We start from the raw sequence: 15,000 nt of genomic DNA, 5'->3' as shown, positions 1-15,000 counted from the left end.
ATGTAGAGTGAGTGAGAGAGAGAGAGAGAGAGAGAGAGAGAGAGATCCCTTGTGTCTATCAACTGTCACTAATACTATCCCTGCTCATCCCTGGCCTCATCCCTGCCTCACTGGCCACAGACGCAGGCCTGAATATCCTGCCTCTCTCTCTGATAGATGAACCCTCCAATGTGCTACATTACCAAAATACGCTAAATTGCCTATGTCTTCGAAAGCCAACCATTCATCAATTCACCATACAGCTTTGTTGATACAGCCGCAGAGACAGCCAGGTACTGGGGCAAAATCAACTAGCAGTATCACCAGAGGGATCACTTTTGTTCTTCACATTGTGTGTTTTATTTTCTGTGTGTGTGTGTGTGTGTGTGTGGGTGTGTGTGGGTGTGTTTGTGTGTGTCCGCCGCGTCCGCCAGACATCGACGCGCGGCCGTGGGACTTCCAGGCGGAGGAGTGCGCCCTGCGAGAGAGCATCGAGAAGTTCAACACCCGGCGCTACGACAAGAACCAGAACGGGGAGTTCGCCCCCGTGGACAACTGCCTGCAGAGCGTGCTGGGCCAGCGCGTGGACCTGCCGGAGGACTTCCACTACAGCTACGAGATGTGGCTGGAGAGGGAGGTGTTCTCCCAGCCCATCCAATGGGAGGGCCTGCTGCAGGCTCCGTGAGGAAGGGCGGAAAGGGGGCGGGGTCTAGGGAACGGCTAGCTGAACGTCTAGTTCCGTCATCCTCCACCCACATTCCCTCTCCTCAGGCCCTGGGCGTAGATGTGAACGTACCGGTGTCAGGAGGGTTTAATACGTGTTAACAGCAGGGCGGGGGCTCCTTTCAAGTGTCAATCAAATATGAATAACATGCAGGAGGATGAGGTGAATTGAATTTGAGTTCAGGAGTTGAAAAGTCGTCATAGAAAATAATGTTCAGTTATTCAAGTGAGTTGGATGTTTTTGTTTGTTTGTTCATTCCCTGAGTTGAGTGTTGAAGTGTAGTTGACCAGGGCTGGCTGGTGGAGGTAGAGGACAGGCTCTTGGTAATGCTTGGAATCGAATGAGGAATGGTATCCAGCCCGTGTGTGTGTTACAACGAGCCTGTCCTCCGGTTTCTACCTCCACCAGCCTCCCCTGGAAATGAACCTCATGGCTAACCTTCCACCTAGTAGCCTTCCATGGACGACACTTGTACAGTAAATCTTGATGTGCTGTAGTAAACGGTAACCTAGGTAACGTAGGGGTCGATTTGGAATCGGACAGATTCAAGGTTGCTGCTGTTTTATCTTCCTCGAACGACTGACACACTTCAGTGTGAGCTCACCACAGACTCATACACCAGGAACATGTGCCTACTACTGTGATATCTCCATGGAACAATTCTAGATCAAGGGGAGGCCGGTGGAGGTAGAGATCGGAGGCCCCGGGCTCATTGTAATGCATGGAATAAACTGAGGATTGCAGTCAAACTTTGATGCCGTTCCTCATTCCATTCCATGAATTACCATCAGCCTGGCTTCCTCTCTATACCCCCCCCCGCCTTCCTCCTGGCCTAGATAGAACTTGATCTGAGTTACCTGTATCAATATGGAACGAATGGAATGCCAAACTTGCAAGAGCAGCTTCATACCAGCGAAGTAGTCTCGCGTAGCCAGACATTACACTGGACGTAGTGGATCAAAGCCTGGCAAACGAGGCTACCACCGCTACTGTATGTAGAATGTGTTGGCAGTGTTCCAGTGTCCAAACTAGCGTAGCCTACTGCACAGAATGAAGCCGTGTATTGGCCATGCGTTGTAGTTGGTATCCTAGTGTGGGTATTGGAACTCTGCGTCATCCCGTATGTCCCGACAAACCCAACCAGTAGGCCTATGTCCAGTTATGAGCTTGTTTCCAGTTCAATTCCGTTTTGATTTGGCACCTCGAATTCTTGATTCTCAATCTATTTTATATACTGTATAGCCATGTCCCAGCCTTTTTTCTTTTTTTTAAATTAAGATGTACATTTAAGTGCTATTTATTATTACGTTTGAAAGTTTTACTGCCGTATTAATTTCTGATCTCATGTTTTGATTTGTGATTTAGTGTTTTAGTGTGGAAAAACTCGAATTTCTTGAGTTAGCTGAATGTTTCCGGAGAAAAAGCCTTTTTGAACGAACCACTGTGTATTATTCCAGGCAATTTCCATCCAAGGAGAGGTGGTGGGGTTCGATAGTGGTCAGTAAGTTCCCATCGACTACAGAGCTGGAACCGAGCCGAGCAGTGCTAAGCCGTACTGTGCTAAGCCTGGTTAGTTACACATTCACGATCGTTCCTGGAGAGCAGTGCTGAAAGGACAGAGTGAAAGTTAAATATCACGGCCAGCACGGTACGGTTCAGGTCGGCCCTGTAGTGTGTGGAGCCACCTGCTACCCCCCTCTCAGCGGTGTCTCTACCTTGCTACAGCCCCGTGCACCACACCACCCCACCCCAGACAACACCACAGCACAATACCTGAGCTCTGCCTCCCCAGTGGCCTTGGTGAGAGAAGGACGTCAACCCTTCCTCCTGAACACACACAGACACAGTCGTTATCGTCACACAACTGGTGCTGGGTTTTCTAGGACACGTTTATCTCGTTGTCGATTCACCTTGAAAGGAGACCTACTGTACCTAAGGCTCTCTCTCTCAAGGCTGTTTTTTTTTTTCACTCTTGAGAACTTTCTAGAACTTTTCTCTGATGACACAAGCACATAAGAAAGGCATCATGATCACCTTTTTCATGCTGGGTTGGAGGATGAGATGTATGTATGTAATTGTGAGTTATTATTAACTTTGTATTCAATAATGAAGATTGTGTATCTGAATCTTGGATTGTGCTTCTCTGTGGAAATGTGCATGGCTGCGGTTTATAATACTGTTTGAAATATATAATATTTAAACTGTGTTCAGAACTTTTATACAATATTGGGGAATCTTGCTTTTGTTAAATTATCTTTTTAAAGAACACTTTGAGATGTACAGTACTCTGCTATCACTGTCAGCATCTCTTGACTATATTTTACAGTAGTAAATACACATAGGGTATTGTCTATCAAATATTTTTCTTCGGAGTATGTCTCAAGAGGCATATGAAGACTATGGAGAAGGTTGTTCAGCCTTTAACTCTGAGTTGTTCTTGAATGAAATATGGCATTGAAAATAAATTATGTTGCTTATATATATAGATTCTCAGGTTATGTAATCAAGGCTACGGTTGTGCAATGCAAAGTCCTCCTTGTTGTGCTCACTACCTATATGAGTAAGCATGAATACAAAACTGTTGTCATACTCTGACTGGCAGTGGAGGCTAGTGGCGGTAGAAATCGGAGGACAGAGTCAATACGGTTGTTAAGTCTGACGTCAAACGTGACGTTTAGCAATTTCCGGGTCCAAACCAGAAATTCCCTGCACCAGAGTACCAGTGTACTACAGCGGTAGAATGACAGTTCAATCGTTTTTTAGACTCGGATCTATTCATACAACAAGGGACGCAGCACTTTCCCGTTTTTCCCATATTTGTCAGCGTCTTTGAGTCTCGGAAAAGCGCTATATAAATATAATGAATTATTATTATTACTGAGGCATTTCGAAGACAGCGCCTCAGCCAACTTTGGACCCGGAAACATGTCACGACTTAACAACCGAATTGGAATGCATGGAATGGAATGGAGAATGTTATCAAATACTATTGCTCATTCCATTCCATGGATCATTATGAACGTGCTCTGATTTCTACCTCCACCAGCCTCCACTGCTGACTGGTTAGGATAACAATGTAACTTAGTCTCTACCTACACCCTAAGGACTGTCAATCTGTCTCTGGAGTCTGGCCAGAGAGACTAATGTAACTAAGCACTGAACTGTCATATGCTCTGTTGCAATGGAACGGCACGCACATTAACAGTCACTGAACACAATTTTGATCCTGTTTTATTTCTGTGCAATGAATCATCACCATTTAGTTTTAAGAGTTTAAAAAAAAAAATATATAAGCCATTTTTTACCTCTTGTGCCAAAGCAACAGGTGTGAGTTTTCTTTGTAGTGACCTCCAGTCTCTTGAGAATAATTGAACGCCTTATTCCGGGCAATAATTGTTCAAAACAATACATATTTTGGATTTTTTTTTTTTTTCTGATCACTCACTGGCAATACTGTACATATTGTATGTTGTGTCCTGGCATTGTAGTTTACCAGTTGTGTTCTGCACTGTATGGATGTTGCTATATGTGTGTTTTTATTATAATGATATATAGACATATTTCCACATCTACTGTAAGTTGTCTAAACAATAATATACTCATTGATTTTATTCAGGGTATGTGTACATTACTGATATGTACAGAGGCTTTGTTCTATAATACAACAAATGATATCAGAGTCGTTAGTAAAAAGATCTTTAAAATATTTGTTCTGTCTTTTCTGTATCTCATTCAGAGTTATTTCCATGTGCTTAATGGGGCCACTGTGGATGAAAAGCTTGTTCAGGTGAATTGGACGGCAGCCCTGATGCCTTTAGGTTAACTGGGGTTTACACACTAGGGCTGTGATTCACATTAACCTTCACTGGAGCACTACAGGGAACTCGCTGCTGTGTGACTCAAAGCCAGATAAGAAGAATGACTCATCCAGTGAGATCACCCTCAGTTTTTCTACCTCTGGCACTCTGTCATGTACTTGCTTCGTCAAAGTCCATGCTACAGGCAGACATCTTAAGAGAGTCACTTTGAAACATCATTCATGAAGTCATACAAGGACTAAATAATGTAGGTTCAGGTTTCTATTCATACTACTTTTTTGTTACTTTTTTAACAACAAAACAAATACTTAAAAGAGCAGTGCTCAGACAGAGACAAGAGTGATGAGAGTTATCCATGGGTTTTATAATGATATCCATGGGTTTGACTACAGGTTGAGGTTCAGGTACAGTTTCAGGCTCAGTGCTGCTTTGTCGTGGAAGCCTCCAGTCCAAACGAGGCCCTGTGAATCTGTGAACTTTCCCTCTCCCACCAACCTGAAATAGAACAGAGCTATCATTAGCCACGTACTAGTAGTAATACAGTTTATAGACTTACAGTAGTTCACTCTAAAATGTTATTATGGCCACAAACTGGGCCCCATCCGCTATTTTGGCAAATGTGGAGGTGCAAGTTGTTAAATAACAGTAATAATGGCTTAAAATGTGTCTTGGTGAGTCAACTGGTGTGAAGGTACAGTATATAGATTTTTGTTCACTATCCCACCATAGACGTCATATGATATGGCTATAGGACAAGTTTATATTGCGTTCACCTGTTCTTGCTGAAACTGCCGGTGTATTTGGTCCCGTCTGGGAAGGTGTATGTCCCTGTGCCGTGGTACATGTTGTCTTTAAACCCTCCGTCATACACAGCTCCAGAAGGGTGCTCTAGGAACCCCTCACCATTCATCTGGAACACAGGAGGAACCAGACTGCAATTGTCCAGCCTTTTCCCTGAAGTATGCACTTTTCCTATACACACACGCATGCACGCATGCACGCACCCACACACACGCACGCACACACACACACACACACACACACACACACACACACACACACACACACACACCTTGTCATCGTGCCACATTCCAATGTAAGTGACTCCGTTGGCAGAGGTGTGTTTCCCTGTGCTCCTCATCACCACACCCTCTGGTGTCCTGCAGCACTCTCCCTCTGGTGATGGCGACAGCACAGTTAACATGGGACTGTTATGGTCATGCTCATGTTATGAATGTTATAAATGGAGATATACAGTATGTTCATGGTGTTGTGATGGTACGATGGTATACATCTCTGTATTGTAGGTAGGTATTGTTGCCCGACTTACCATATCTGTCACCATTTGGGAAGATGTAAGACACTTTCAAAACCTCTGAAATAAAACAAAAACGTTTGTGTCTTGAAACCGTTCAAGACATACACGATCATGCAACTGACAAAGCTTACTTTTGCTCACTAAAATAGAAGATGGTCTTACACATTGTGCCTACCTTTGCTTCCTGGGATCTTGCCTTTTCTCTTCTCTGAAGAAAAACTGTTATTGATTAGCAGTTCGAACAGGACGAAGTGTGTATAAAAGCTAATTGGCGACGGAACTTTTGTGATGTGTGATTGTATTCTGGTGTTATTGTTGCGAGAGATACTCTCCTACTGAAGCTCCTCAGAAGTAACAGTAGCCAGCGACTCACCTGCCATTTTAGAGACACCTGACAGTAAAGTTAGCAGCTGTCAAGCTGTCTGTGTCTGACAACTAGGACTTCAGATGACTTAGATGATCTTTAGATTACTTTAGATGACTTGACAGGCAGCCAGTCTACTTTGATGCATGTGGGATTCGTTAGTCACTATACACTATGCATAAACTATATACTATACACTATACACTATACACGACTTATTATTCTAATTTCCTTGGGAAAAATGTCAAGGCAAACCAGCTTTTTTAACAAAGTAAAAGCTGATGTTTTCCTCCACGACACCCTAAACTTTACATCACCATGGCAACTGTCCTGCTAACAACCTGCGGGCGGAAAAGAAACCTTTGACCTCAGATTCCGTAACCAATCAGAGAGAGGCGATATTGCCGCTGGGACCAATCAGAGAGAGGCAGTATCACCGGTGGATCAGCTCGCTTTGTGTCAGGTTCGTGTGGCGTGCTCTCCCAACTCGCTCTTTTCCCCCAATTAACTATGTATTCTTTTTACTTTAAAGTATCTGACGTATTGTTTTGTTTTTTGAACCTTATAGTAAACACGTGAACTAATTGTCTTTTCTATTAAATATGTGTGAGAATGGGAAACAACATGAATGGAGGCGGGTACCCGGCGTGATATGGACGTGTGTAGCATAGCTAGCTAAAGTGAGCTAGCCTGACGTTGCCTTGTTCTGTCTAACACGAGTCATGTAGATGTGTTTTAGTCCGTCAACTATCCGTTCAACAACAACAACAACGTCTGATAGGAACTAAACGTGACTATCGACGCGGGTGTTTCCCAGCCCAGAAAGTAGCAACAACTCTAAGCCGGTTGCCACGTTTAGGGGGGGGGGGGCAGCAGCACGATGGTTGCGTAATGATGATGATGGCCACTAGCGGGGGGCTAGCCTGTCTATCTGTCCTGCCCTGTGTCTGTGTGTGTGTCATCTGTGTGTCATCCGGATGGAAGTGCTCTGAGAACGGGTTTGACACTTAGCCTTAAGTCTTAATGTCAGTGGTTTGTTGTTGGTCACTTCCCTTTCTCTGGTTTTAAAGACACTGATCTTATATTCTACTCCTCTTCCTCTCTTTCAGCACACCGCTCAGGTCGATGATAGCATGTTAACTGGCTTTTTATTGAAGGTATGTATGGTGATTCATGGTGGTGACCGCTTCTGTGTAATCTCTCCCGTTTATGGCTTAGATAATATCAGTATTAACTTGCACAAATTGCCTCTGTTGCTTCAGTGTTTTACGCCACTGATCTCTCATCTCCACTTGAGTTGTTTTTTCCCCTCGAGTGTGTCATTCTAACTGTCTTGTGATTTGTAGACAGTAGAGAAGAAATGAGCGGAAGAAAGGGGGGGCCCAACCGTGGGGGAGGGCGATTCAACAAGCCCCGTGGAGGAGGGAGAGGGAGAGGAGGGAAAAGAGGAGGAGGAGGTGGTGGTGGTGGTGGTGGTGGTGGTGGAGGAGGAGGAGGTGGAGGTAGCAGGAAGGCAGCTAGCGAGGGCTGGGACGATGGAGATGATTTCAGCGTTAATCTTGGACCCAGCCGCTCAAGCAGGTAAAATTGAATTTGTGATCATATTTTCTATGTTCCTTTGAATTCAGATACCGGTAAGTCATTTTCTCTCTTTCTCTGTCTCTCTCTCTCTACAGGCCCCCCTCAGGCAGAGGGAGGGGTGGAGGTGGTCGTGGGAGTGGAGGTGGTCGGGGAGGAGGAGGAGGCGGCGGTGGTCGGGGCAGCAGCAGGGGGAGAGGAGGAGGAGGAGGAGGAAGTAGAGGCGGAGGAGGAAGGGACTCCAGGGGCAGGGGCGGTGGCAGGGGTATCCCCAAGTCCCTGATCGGGGACAGACCCAGGCCGAGGCCGACGGAAGTGCCTCGCGTCAGGCCGGAGCTGCCCATGATGAGCACCATGCCCATGCAGAAGATCCACATGACCTCGGAGAACCAGGAGCAGGTGAAGGAGCTGCTGAGGGAGCTGCAGGCCGCCCAGGACCAAGACGCCGCCTACGAGTGAGTTGTCTTCTCCCTGTCCTGTCAGAGCTTTCACCAAGGCCCGCCTTCGGGCAGCACAGCATGGGTCCTCCTGACTGACATCGTCGTCCCCCATGGCTGCCTTCTGTTTGTTGTGTTTCTTTTTGTTGTTTGTCGTCCTGCTTCTCTTCTTTTTTCCCCACTTTTTTTTCTCTGTACAGTGTCCTTTAGTTTGAGAAAGACACCTTTAAATAACATTTATTATTATTATTATTATTATTATTATTAAAGCGTAGTGACGAGCCCTATGGGTCAATGGCTGGTAGGCGTGTAACTTTCTCACTGGAGTCAGTTGAGTGACTAGTGAGTGCTGGCCTCGTTCCGTACGAGTAATTGTAGAACACAGAGAGAGAGTCTGGGTGTCAAATGACTGAGGACGTCTAAAGGAAGGGGTAAGATTACTCGCTGAGCGGGATGGTTGTGGTTTTTTCTATTAGAAGTGTGTGGCGATGGCGCGTAGCATTGGGAATCTTCCCTCTGCTGTCTTTTAAATATCTGGCCTGAACCAACCAACAGCGTCACTGTCTGCCACTAACCCCCCACCCCCCCCGTGTCCTGTCCACTTCTTGTCCTCCCTTAGTGACTCTGGGTCGGAGTATGAAGGAGAGGAGGAAGAGGAGGAGGAGGACGACGACGACGACGAAGAAGAAGAAGGAGAGGAGGAAGAGTATGATGTGCTGGACGTCCGTGAGGAAGGCCAGTTCTGGAAAACCACCGACGAGCCGACAGCCGACAGCCCGGTGTACGAGGCGTTCTCCGACGACGAGGACGACGGCAGGCACACGCCCGAGCGCATCATCTCTCTGTTCGCCATCGGGAAACTCTGCAGGTGCAGTAGCGGTCCAGCTTCCCTCTGACTCAGGGACCGTACACTCCCTGTAGCCTCCTTAGGTCTATGTTAGTGATGAACGTTAGTAATGTTAGTAATGAACAGGGTTCCCACGGGTCCTTGAAATCCTTGAAAGTTTATGAATTTGAGAAAACGAAATCAAGGTCTTAAAAGTTTTGGAAAATAGACATGGGTCATTGAAAGTGCTTGAATTCCCCTCTCTCTCTCTCTCTCTCTCTTTTTAATTGTTGTCTGTGAGCGGATAGTTCCTATTATATAAATTCTCATCTAGATCTGTCTCAAACTATGCCGTGTTGGGTCCTTGAATTTGAGTCTTGAAAGTCCTTGAAAGGTGCTTGAATTTGATGTTTCAGAACCCTGGGAAGCCTGAATGAACTAATGTCAGTTATATGTGTAGGAGGAGAGGGGATATGTTGCTGTTGTTCCCCTTTTAATGATCACCGGCTCGCTGTCTGTTATTTTAGGATCAAATCAAAAGGAATATGAGTTCAAAGTATTCTGGAGTGCATCCCTGTTTTTACTTTCATGAAGGTTATTCACATTTTGATGACGCCTGAAGTGTTTGAAATGGGTTTGTCATGGCCTGGGGTGGTCCAGTGGTCTAGCACTGTGGTCTACAGTGCACACATTATGCCCATGTCGGCATGGGTTCGAATCCGGCCCATGCCCTGCTGACATGCCCTCTCTCTCCCTTCTTCTCCTTACTTTCCTGTCTGTCTTCACTATATCTGTCCAATACAATGAAAAACTATGAGTGGGACTGCCCCACTCAGAAAAAAATAACGTTCTCTCTCTCTCTCTCTTTCTGTTTCTCTCCCTCTCTCTCGCCTCTTTCTCCCCCCTCCTTCCCCCCCAGGTATGGGTTTGACCGTGAGCGTAGCAGGCAGGCCCTGGGCGCCGGCTGCGGGGAGGTGGGGGCCACCATGGAGCAGCTCCTCCTCCAGGTCTTCACCGAGCGCTACGGCCCCAAGGCCGTGTCCCCCGACGGCCTGCAGGGGGCGCCCATGGACGAGTGCCTCACCCAGAGGCAGGAGGAGGCGCTGGCCCTCACCGCCATCTACGGCGACCGCTTCACGGAGCGCATCGCCAACAGCGTCTGGAGCGTCTCCCTGGACCTGGGCTTCCTGGTGGAGAACGCGGCGGCGGTGGCGGCGGGGGCCGGGGACGGCAAGCGCCGTAACGGGTCGCTCCACGGCCACGGCGGCGGCGGCGCCAATGGCGGTACGGTCCGCCTCCGGGACGTCTGCCGCTTCTACCTGAAAGGCGCCGGCTGCAGGTTCGGGGACAAGTGCAAGTACAAGCACCAGATGCCCACCAAAGCGGGGGGTGACGGCCCCCAGGTGGTGGTGGGCAGCCAGCCCGGGTTCAGCAGCGCGGCCCCGCCGGAGTACGAGCTGGAGGTCCGCTTCCCCAAGGGCAACCGCTACCCGTTCCAGGCGCCCGTGGTGGCCTTCAGCACCAACGACGAGAGCGTGGGGGCGGCGGCCCGGCTGAGTATCACGGAGAAGCTCTTCGCCGAGGCCCTGGCGGCGGCGCGCAGCGGCGAGCCCGTGGTCTACACCCTCATCACCTGCTGCGAGGACGAGGCGGCCATGGCCGAGCTGCTGACGGCGGGCCACCACAAGTACAGCTCCCCGCCCCCCGTGTTGACGCTGGCGGCAGCGGCGGCCCCTCCTCCCCCCACGCCGGTGGCCCCGACGCCCCCGGCAACAACACCCGCCGCCGTGGCCAAGAGCAGGAGCGGCAGGAGCCAAGCGCCGGCGACGCAGGACGGGAGGAGTAGCACGAACAGTAGCGCGAACCAGACGACCACCGCCAACAACAACAGGACTACCTCAGGGAGTAACGCCACGGGCAACAGCAGGCGGACAGAGGGTGAGAGAGGGTGGAAACACTCAATGCGAGAGTAGGCGGTCGATGGGGGGACTGTTTCTGATCATGTGGCCCTTTGTCATGGGCGTAGATGCTGTGTAATGGGTCTATCGCTAAGCCACGCCGATATCTGATGGTGAAAAGCTTCTAGACGAAATATTCTTGTCATCTTTAAAAAAACATGTCTATTACTTGCTGTGGTAAATCAGAAATCAGAAATTTGCAAACTCCCGCCATTGTAAGTCATTGAATGTCATTCAGTCTCAGTCAGTCAGTCTCTGCCCTAACTGAGCTGTTTGACAACAAAATTTCCCCATTGGGGACAATAAAGGTTTTCAATCAATCAATCAATCAGTCACTGTCAGTGAAGCGTTGTTTGTTTGTCCGAGTTTTCAAAGCGGGCGTGGCTTAGCGATAGATCCATTGTATAGGGGTTGTTTTTTGTCACATGAACACAAAATTGAGGTGTGTGTCTGTCTCTGTGTGTACATTTCTGTCCCAGCAGGGAAAGACGCCGCGAACACAGACGCCTTAGAGGAGTACGAGGAGGACGAGGAGGACGAGAAGGACGAGAAGGTGGTGGAGGTGGAGACGGAGAGCTACGTCAACCTGAGGAAGAGGATGGTGAGGAGGCACGAGACCAGGACGGAAGGCCAGCAGCACGAGAACGTCAAACTGTGTCGGGAATTCAGGACGAAACAGGTACCGGCGCCTCCCCATCGGGCTCTTAGTCAGGAAGGGAGAGGAATGGAAGGAATGGAAGGTTCTGCCTTATGAAGCCTTATCTGTTCTAAGTAACAAGATGGGAACCCCATGTCAACCCTGTCCGACAGTACATCAGTGTGTACCTTTTTTACCCTCAGTGTCCTCCTGAAAACACATCTTACCCACACACACACACACACACACACACACACACACACACACACTGTATGTGGTACGATGCCTCTTAAGAGCACGGAGAGTCTGGAGGAAACAAATCCACATATACATAATTAGGGTTGCACGATTTGGGGAAAGAAAAATCGAATTGCGATTATTTGGACAGATATTGCGATTTAAAGCGACCCAAAGGACGTTTTTGTAAAGTGTGGCCATATCTCCGGCTAGGAAGGTCGTATCAACGTGCAGTTTGTTTGTACGTCTTCAGGGGACTTAGAGGCTCCCTCCTCTAGCGCCCCCACAGCCCGAGCTACGAGTGAAAGAACTAAACTTACATTGGGTTGCTTTAAAGTTGGGTTGCTTTAAAGTTGGGTTGCTTTAAAATCAAGCTTCAGATTAAAACATGTGATGGAGCATTACTAACCTGACTCAGGTGGTTTGTTTCACACAACCATCTAGGAAAGCTTAATTGGAAGCTGTTTGGAAAAGGGCAGGTACTTTCAAAAAATATTTGGCAGGTGATTGGATGAATCTGTCTATCATGGACTAATTTCAGAGAGCATTACCACATGATACCATCAAACTGTTAACTGCTCTAATTCTAATGCTGAGAATTTATGTTTTTTTTAAACAGCTGCCATTTTGTTTCTCTCAAGTGTCAATTTTTTTTGAACAATTCCAATATGAAAATAAAATAGGACCTTTCTACAAACAAGGTTATTTAATTATGGCTCAGGAGCAGCATCTAAATATTGCACATACTGCAATCAAGTTAAATAAAGTCATAATAAAAATGTCCAGTAAAAAAGAATAGGTCCTTTCTGTAAACATTGAAATAGATAAAGCTCTTCAACTCGTTGTAATGTATGTAAGTGCACGGCTCGACCGCAGATCGGTTGTTGTTGCATAGTACTCCACATTTTTCAGCTCCGTACGTGCGGGATGGAATCACATTATCTTTTATCCAGCGTTTGGATGAGTTTTTTAAACTCTTCGTTGCTCACAGTGTTAATAGACACCACGTCTTTAGCGAGGTAATGCGTGATGGAATTGGTTATTTCACGGTGCCTTCGTGAGAACAGCCGCAAACGACTCTAAAACTCTAGTTAGCTTAACGTTAGACCGGGCTACGGGACTTTCACTTAACTCTCCGTTTCTGACCGTACACTCGTCATAGAGCTGCCCGTGGTACTTTTTCAAGTGCTGATACAGGTTTGTGGCGTTGCCTCTGGATGGAGCGATTGTTCCACGACAGGTCGTGCGCAACACCTGCTTTTGTTGCACATCCTAAACCCGAAATACTTACAACAGAAGTGCTGTTTTTCTTCGGGACTAAATCGTTGCTTCTGGCTCTGCTGAAGCCATTTATCCACCATGAATGTTGCTAGCTACTGAAACGTCTTCACAGATTCACACCTGGGCGTTTCACGTGCAGTGTTGTTGGGTGTGTGCGTTCATTGACGTTGAATCCGACGCGCTGTATAATGTATCCCAAATCGCAGGCTTTGCGATTTCCTAATCGCACCATCTCAAATCGCGATTTCGATTTAAAATCGATTAATCGTGCAGCCCTATACATAATGCGTCCTCCCAGCCACACTTCCTGCTACAGTGTTGTGATGCTGTGTGATGACTGTCATTGCCCCCCCCCCTAACCCCTGGTGACTATGTTCTCCTCTCCCCCTCCCCTGGTTACAGTCGTCGAGGCGGTTCACCTCCATGCTGCAGCAGAGGCAGAAGCTGCCGGCCTGGAAGGAGAAGGAGCACATCCTGGACCTGCTGGAGCGCTGCCAGGTGCTGGTGGTCAGCGGCATGACCGGGTGAGTCCCTCTGGACCGGGTCTGACCCCCCCTGGTTACATGTCTAGGGCCTGACCCCCCCCCTGTTACATGTCTAGGGCCTGACCCCCCCTGGTCACATGTCTAGGGCCTGCCCCCCCCCCCCCCCTGGTCACATGTCTAGGGCCTGACCCCCCCTGTGGTTACATGTCTAGGGCCTGCCCCCCCCCTGGTCACATGTCTAGGGCCTGACCCCCCCTGTGGTTACATGTCTAGGGCCTGCCCCCCCCCCCCCCCCCCCCCCGGTTACATGTCTAGGGCCTGCCCCCCCCCTAGTCACATGTCTAGGGCCTGCCCCCCCCGGTCACATGTCTAGGGCCTGCCCCCCCCCTGGTTACATGTCTTGGGCCAGCCGACCCCCCTGGTCACATGTCTAGGGCCTGCCCCCCCCCTGGTTACATGTCTAGGGCCTGACCCCCCCCTGTGGTTACATGTCTAGGCCCTGCCCCCCCCCTGGTTACATGTCTAGGCCCTGCCCCCCCCTGGTTACATGTCTAGGGCCTGACCCCCCCTGGTTACATGTCTAGGGTCTGTGCTTCTGGTTCCATGTCTAGGGCCTGACCCCCCCCCTGTGGTTACATGTCTAGGGTCTGTGCGTCTGGTTACATGTCTAGGGCCTGACCCCCCCCTGTGGTTACATGTCTAGGGCCTGCCCCCCCCCCCGGTTCCATGTCTAGGGCCTGACCCCCCCTGGTTACATGTCTAGGGCCTGCCCCTCCCCCCTGGTTACATGTCTAGGGCCTGCCCCCCCCCTGGTTACATGTCTAGGGCCTGACCCCCCCTGGTTACATGTCTAGGGCCTGCCCCCCCCCCCCTGGTTACATGTCTAGGGCCTGCCCCCCCCCTGGTTACATGTCTAGGGCCTGCCCCCCCCCCTGGTTACATGTCTAGGGCTTGCTCCCCTGGGTTACATGTCTAGGGCCAGCCCTCCTGGGTTGACTCACTGTGGTTCCACTTGGTGTCAGAATCGCTTTTATTTTTTTTACATTTACAATTTAGAAATTGCCAATTAGCCGACGCTTTTAATCCAAAGCGATTTACAATTACAAATCACAGGGACATTCCCTCCCTGGAGTAACTGAGGGCTAAGTGCACACTAGTGGTGGTGTTTCAGGCGGGATTGGAACTCACAACCTTCCGATCACCAGTCCAACTCACTATCCACTAGACCCCCACTACCCCTGATTATTCTCTTATCACACTGAACGAGTACACGACTTTGGTTTTGGTCACTTGGCATTGCAGCATTTAGATATAAAATCACAATAAGTACAATAAATAAGTAATTCTACAGTAATAAC

General features: G+C 48.6%; 3 protein-coding genes across 3 annotated transcripts in view; 2 read left to right on the top strand and 1 right to left on the bottom strand.

Annotated features, from left to right (window-relative positions):
• The window catches only part of strip2 (striatin interacting protein 2), a gene marked incomplete at both ends in the record, with an annotated part of 44,672 nt that extends 44,008 nt beyond the window's left edge, over positions 1–664 (top strand). Inside the window, one exon of the mRNA XM_080537946.1 lies at positions 414–664. Within this exon, the coding sequence (XP_080394072.1) occupies positions 414–664 (251 nt within the window). The remainder of the gene's footprint in view (positions 1–413) is intronic.
• A 4,243-nt stretch (positions 665–4,907) lies between these two features.
• morn2 (MORN repeat containing 2) lies at positions 4,908–6,219 on the bottom strand (the record flags this gene model as incomplete). Its single annotated transcript, XM_080538244.1, has 5 exons — positions 4,908–5,016; positions 5,295–5,431; positions 5,594–5,697; positions 5,852–5,896; positions 6,213–6,219. 5 exons carry the CDS (start codon positions 6,217–6,219, stop codon positions 4,908–4,910), a joined length of 402 nt encoding a protein of 133 aa, XP_080394370.1.
• A 1,344-nt stretch (positions 6,220–7,563) lies between these two features.
• The window catches only part of dhx57 (DEAH (Asp-Glu-Ala-Asp/His) box polypeptide 57), a gene marked incomplete at its 5' end in the record, with an annotated part of 27,668 nt that continues 20,231 nt past the window's right edge, over positions 7,564–15,000 (top strand). Inside the window, 6 exons of the mRNA XM_080537944.1 lie at positions 7,564–7,784; positions 7,880–8,207; positions 8,866–9,086; positions 9,964–10,982; positions 11,515–11,681; positions 13,560–13,681. Of these exons, the coding sequence (XP_080394070.1) occupies positions 7,564–7,784; positions 7,880–8,207; positions 8,866–9,086; positions 9,964–10,982; positions 11,515–11,681; positions 13,560–13,681 (2,078 nt within the window). The remainder of the gene's footprint in view (positions 7,785–7,879; positions 8,208–8,865; positions 9,087–9,963; positions 10,983–11,514; positions 11,682–13,559; positions 13,682–15,000) is intronic.

Source organism: Nansenia antarctica (assembly GCF_963989245.1).
Source record: "Nansenia antarctica genome assembly, chromosome: 8".
NCBI classification, from domain to species: Eukaryota; Metazoa; Chordata; class Actinopteri; order Argentiniformes; family Microstomatidae; genus Nansenia; species Nansenia antarctica.
The sequence above is the reverse complement of the archived record's forward strand: the minus strand, read 5'-3'. Positions and strand labels throughout refer to the sequence as shown.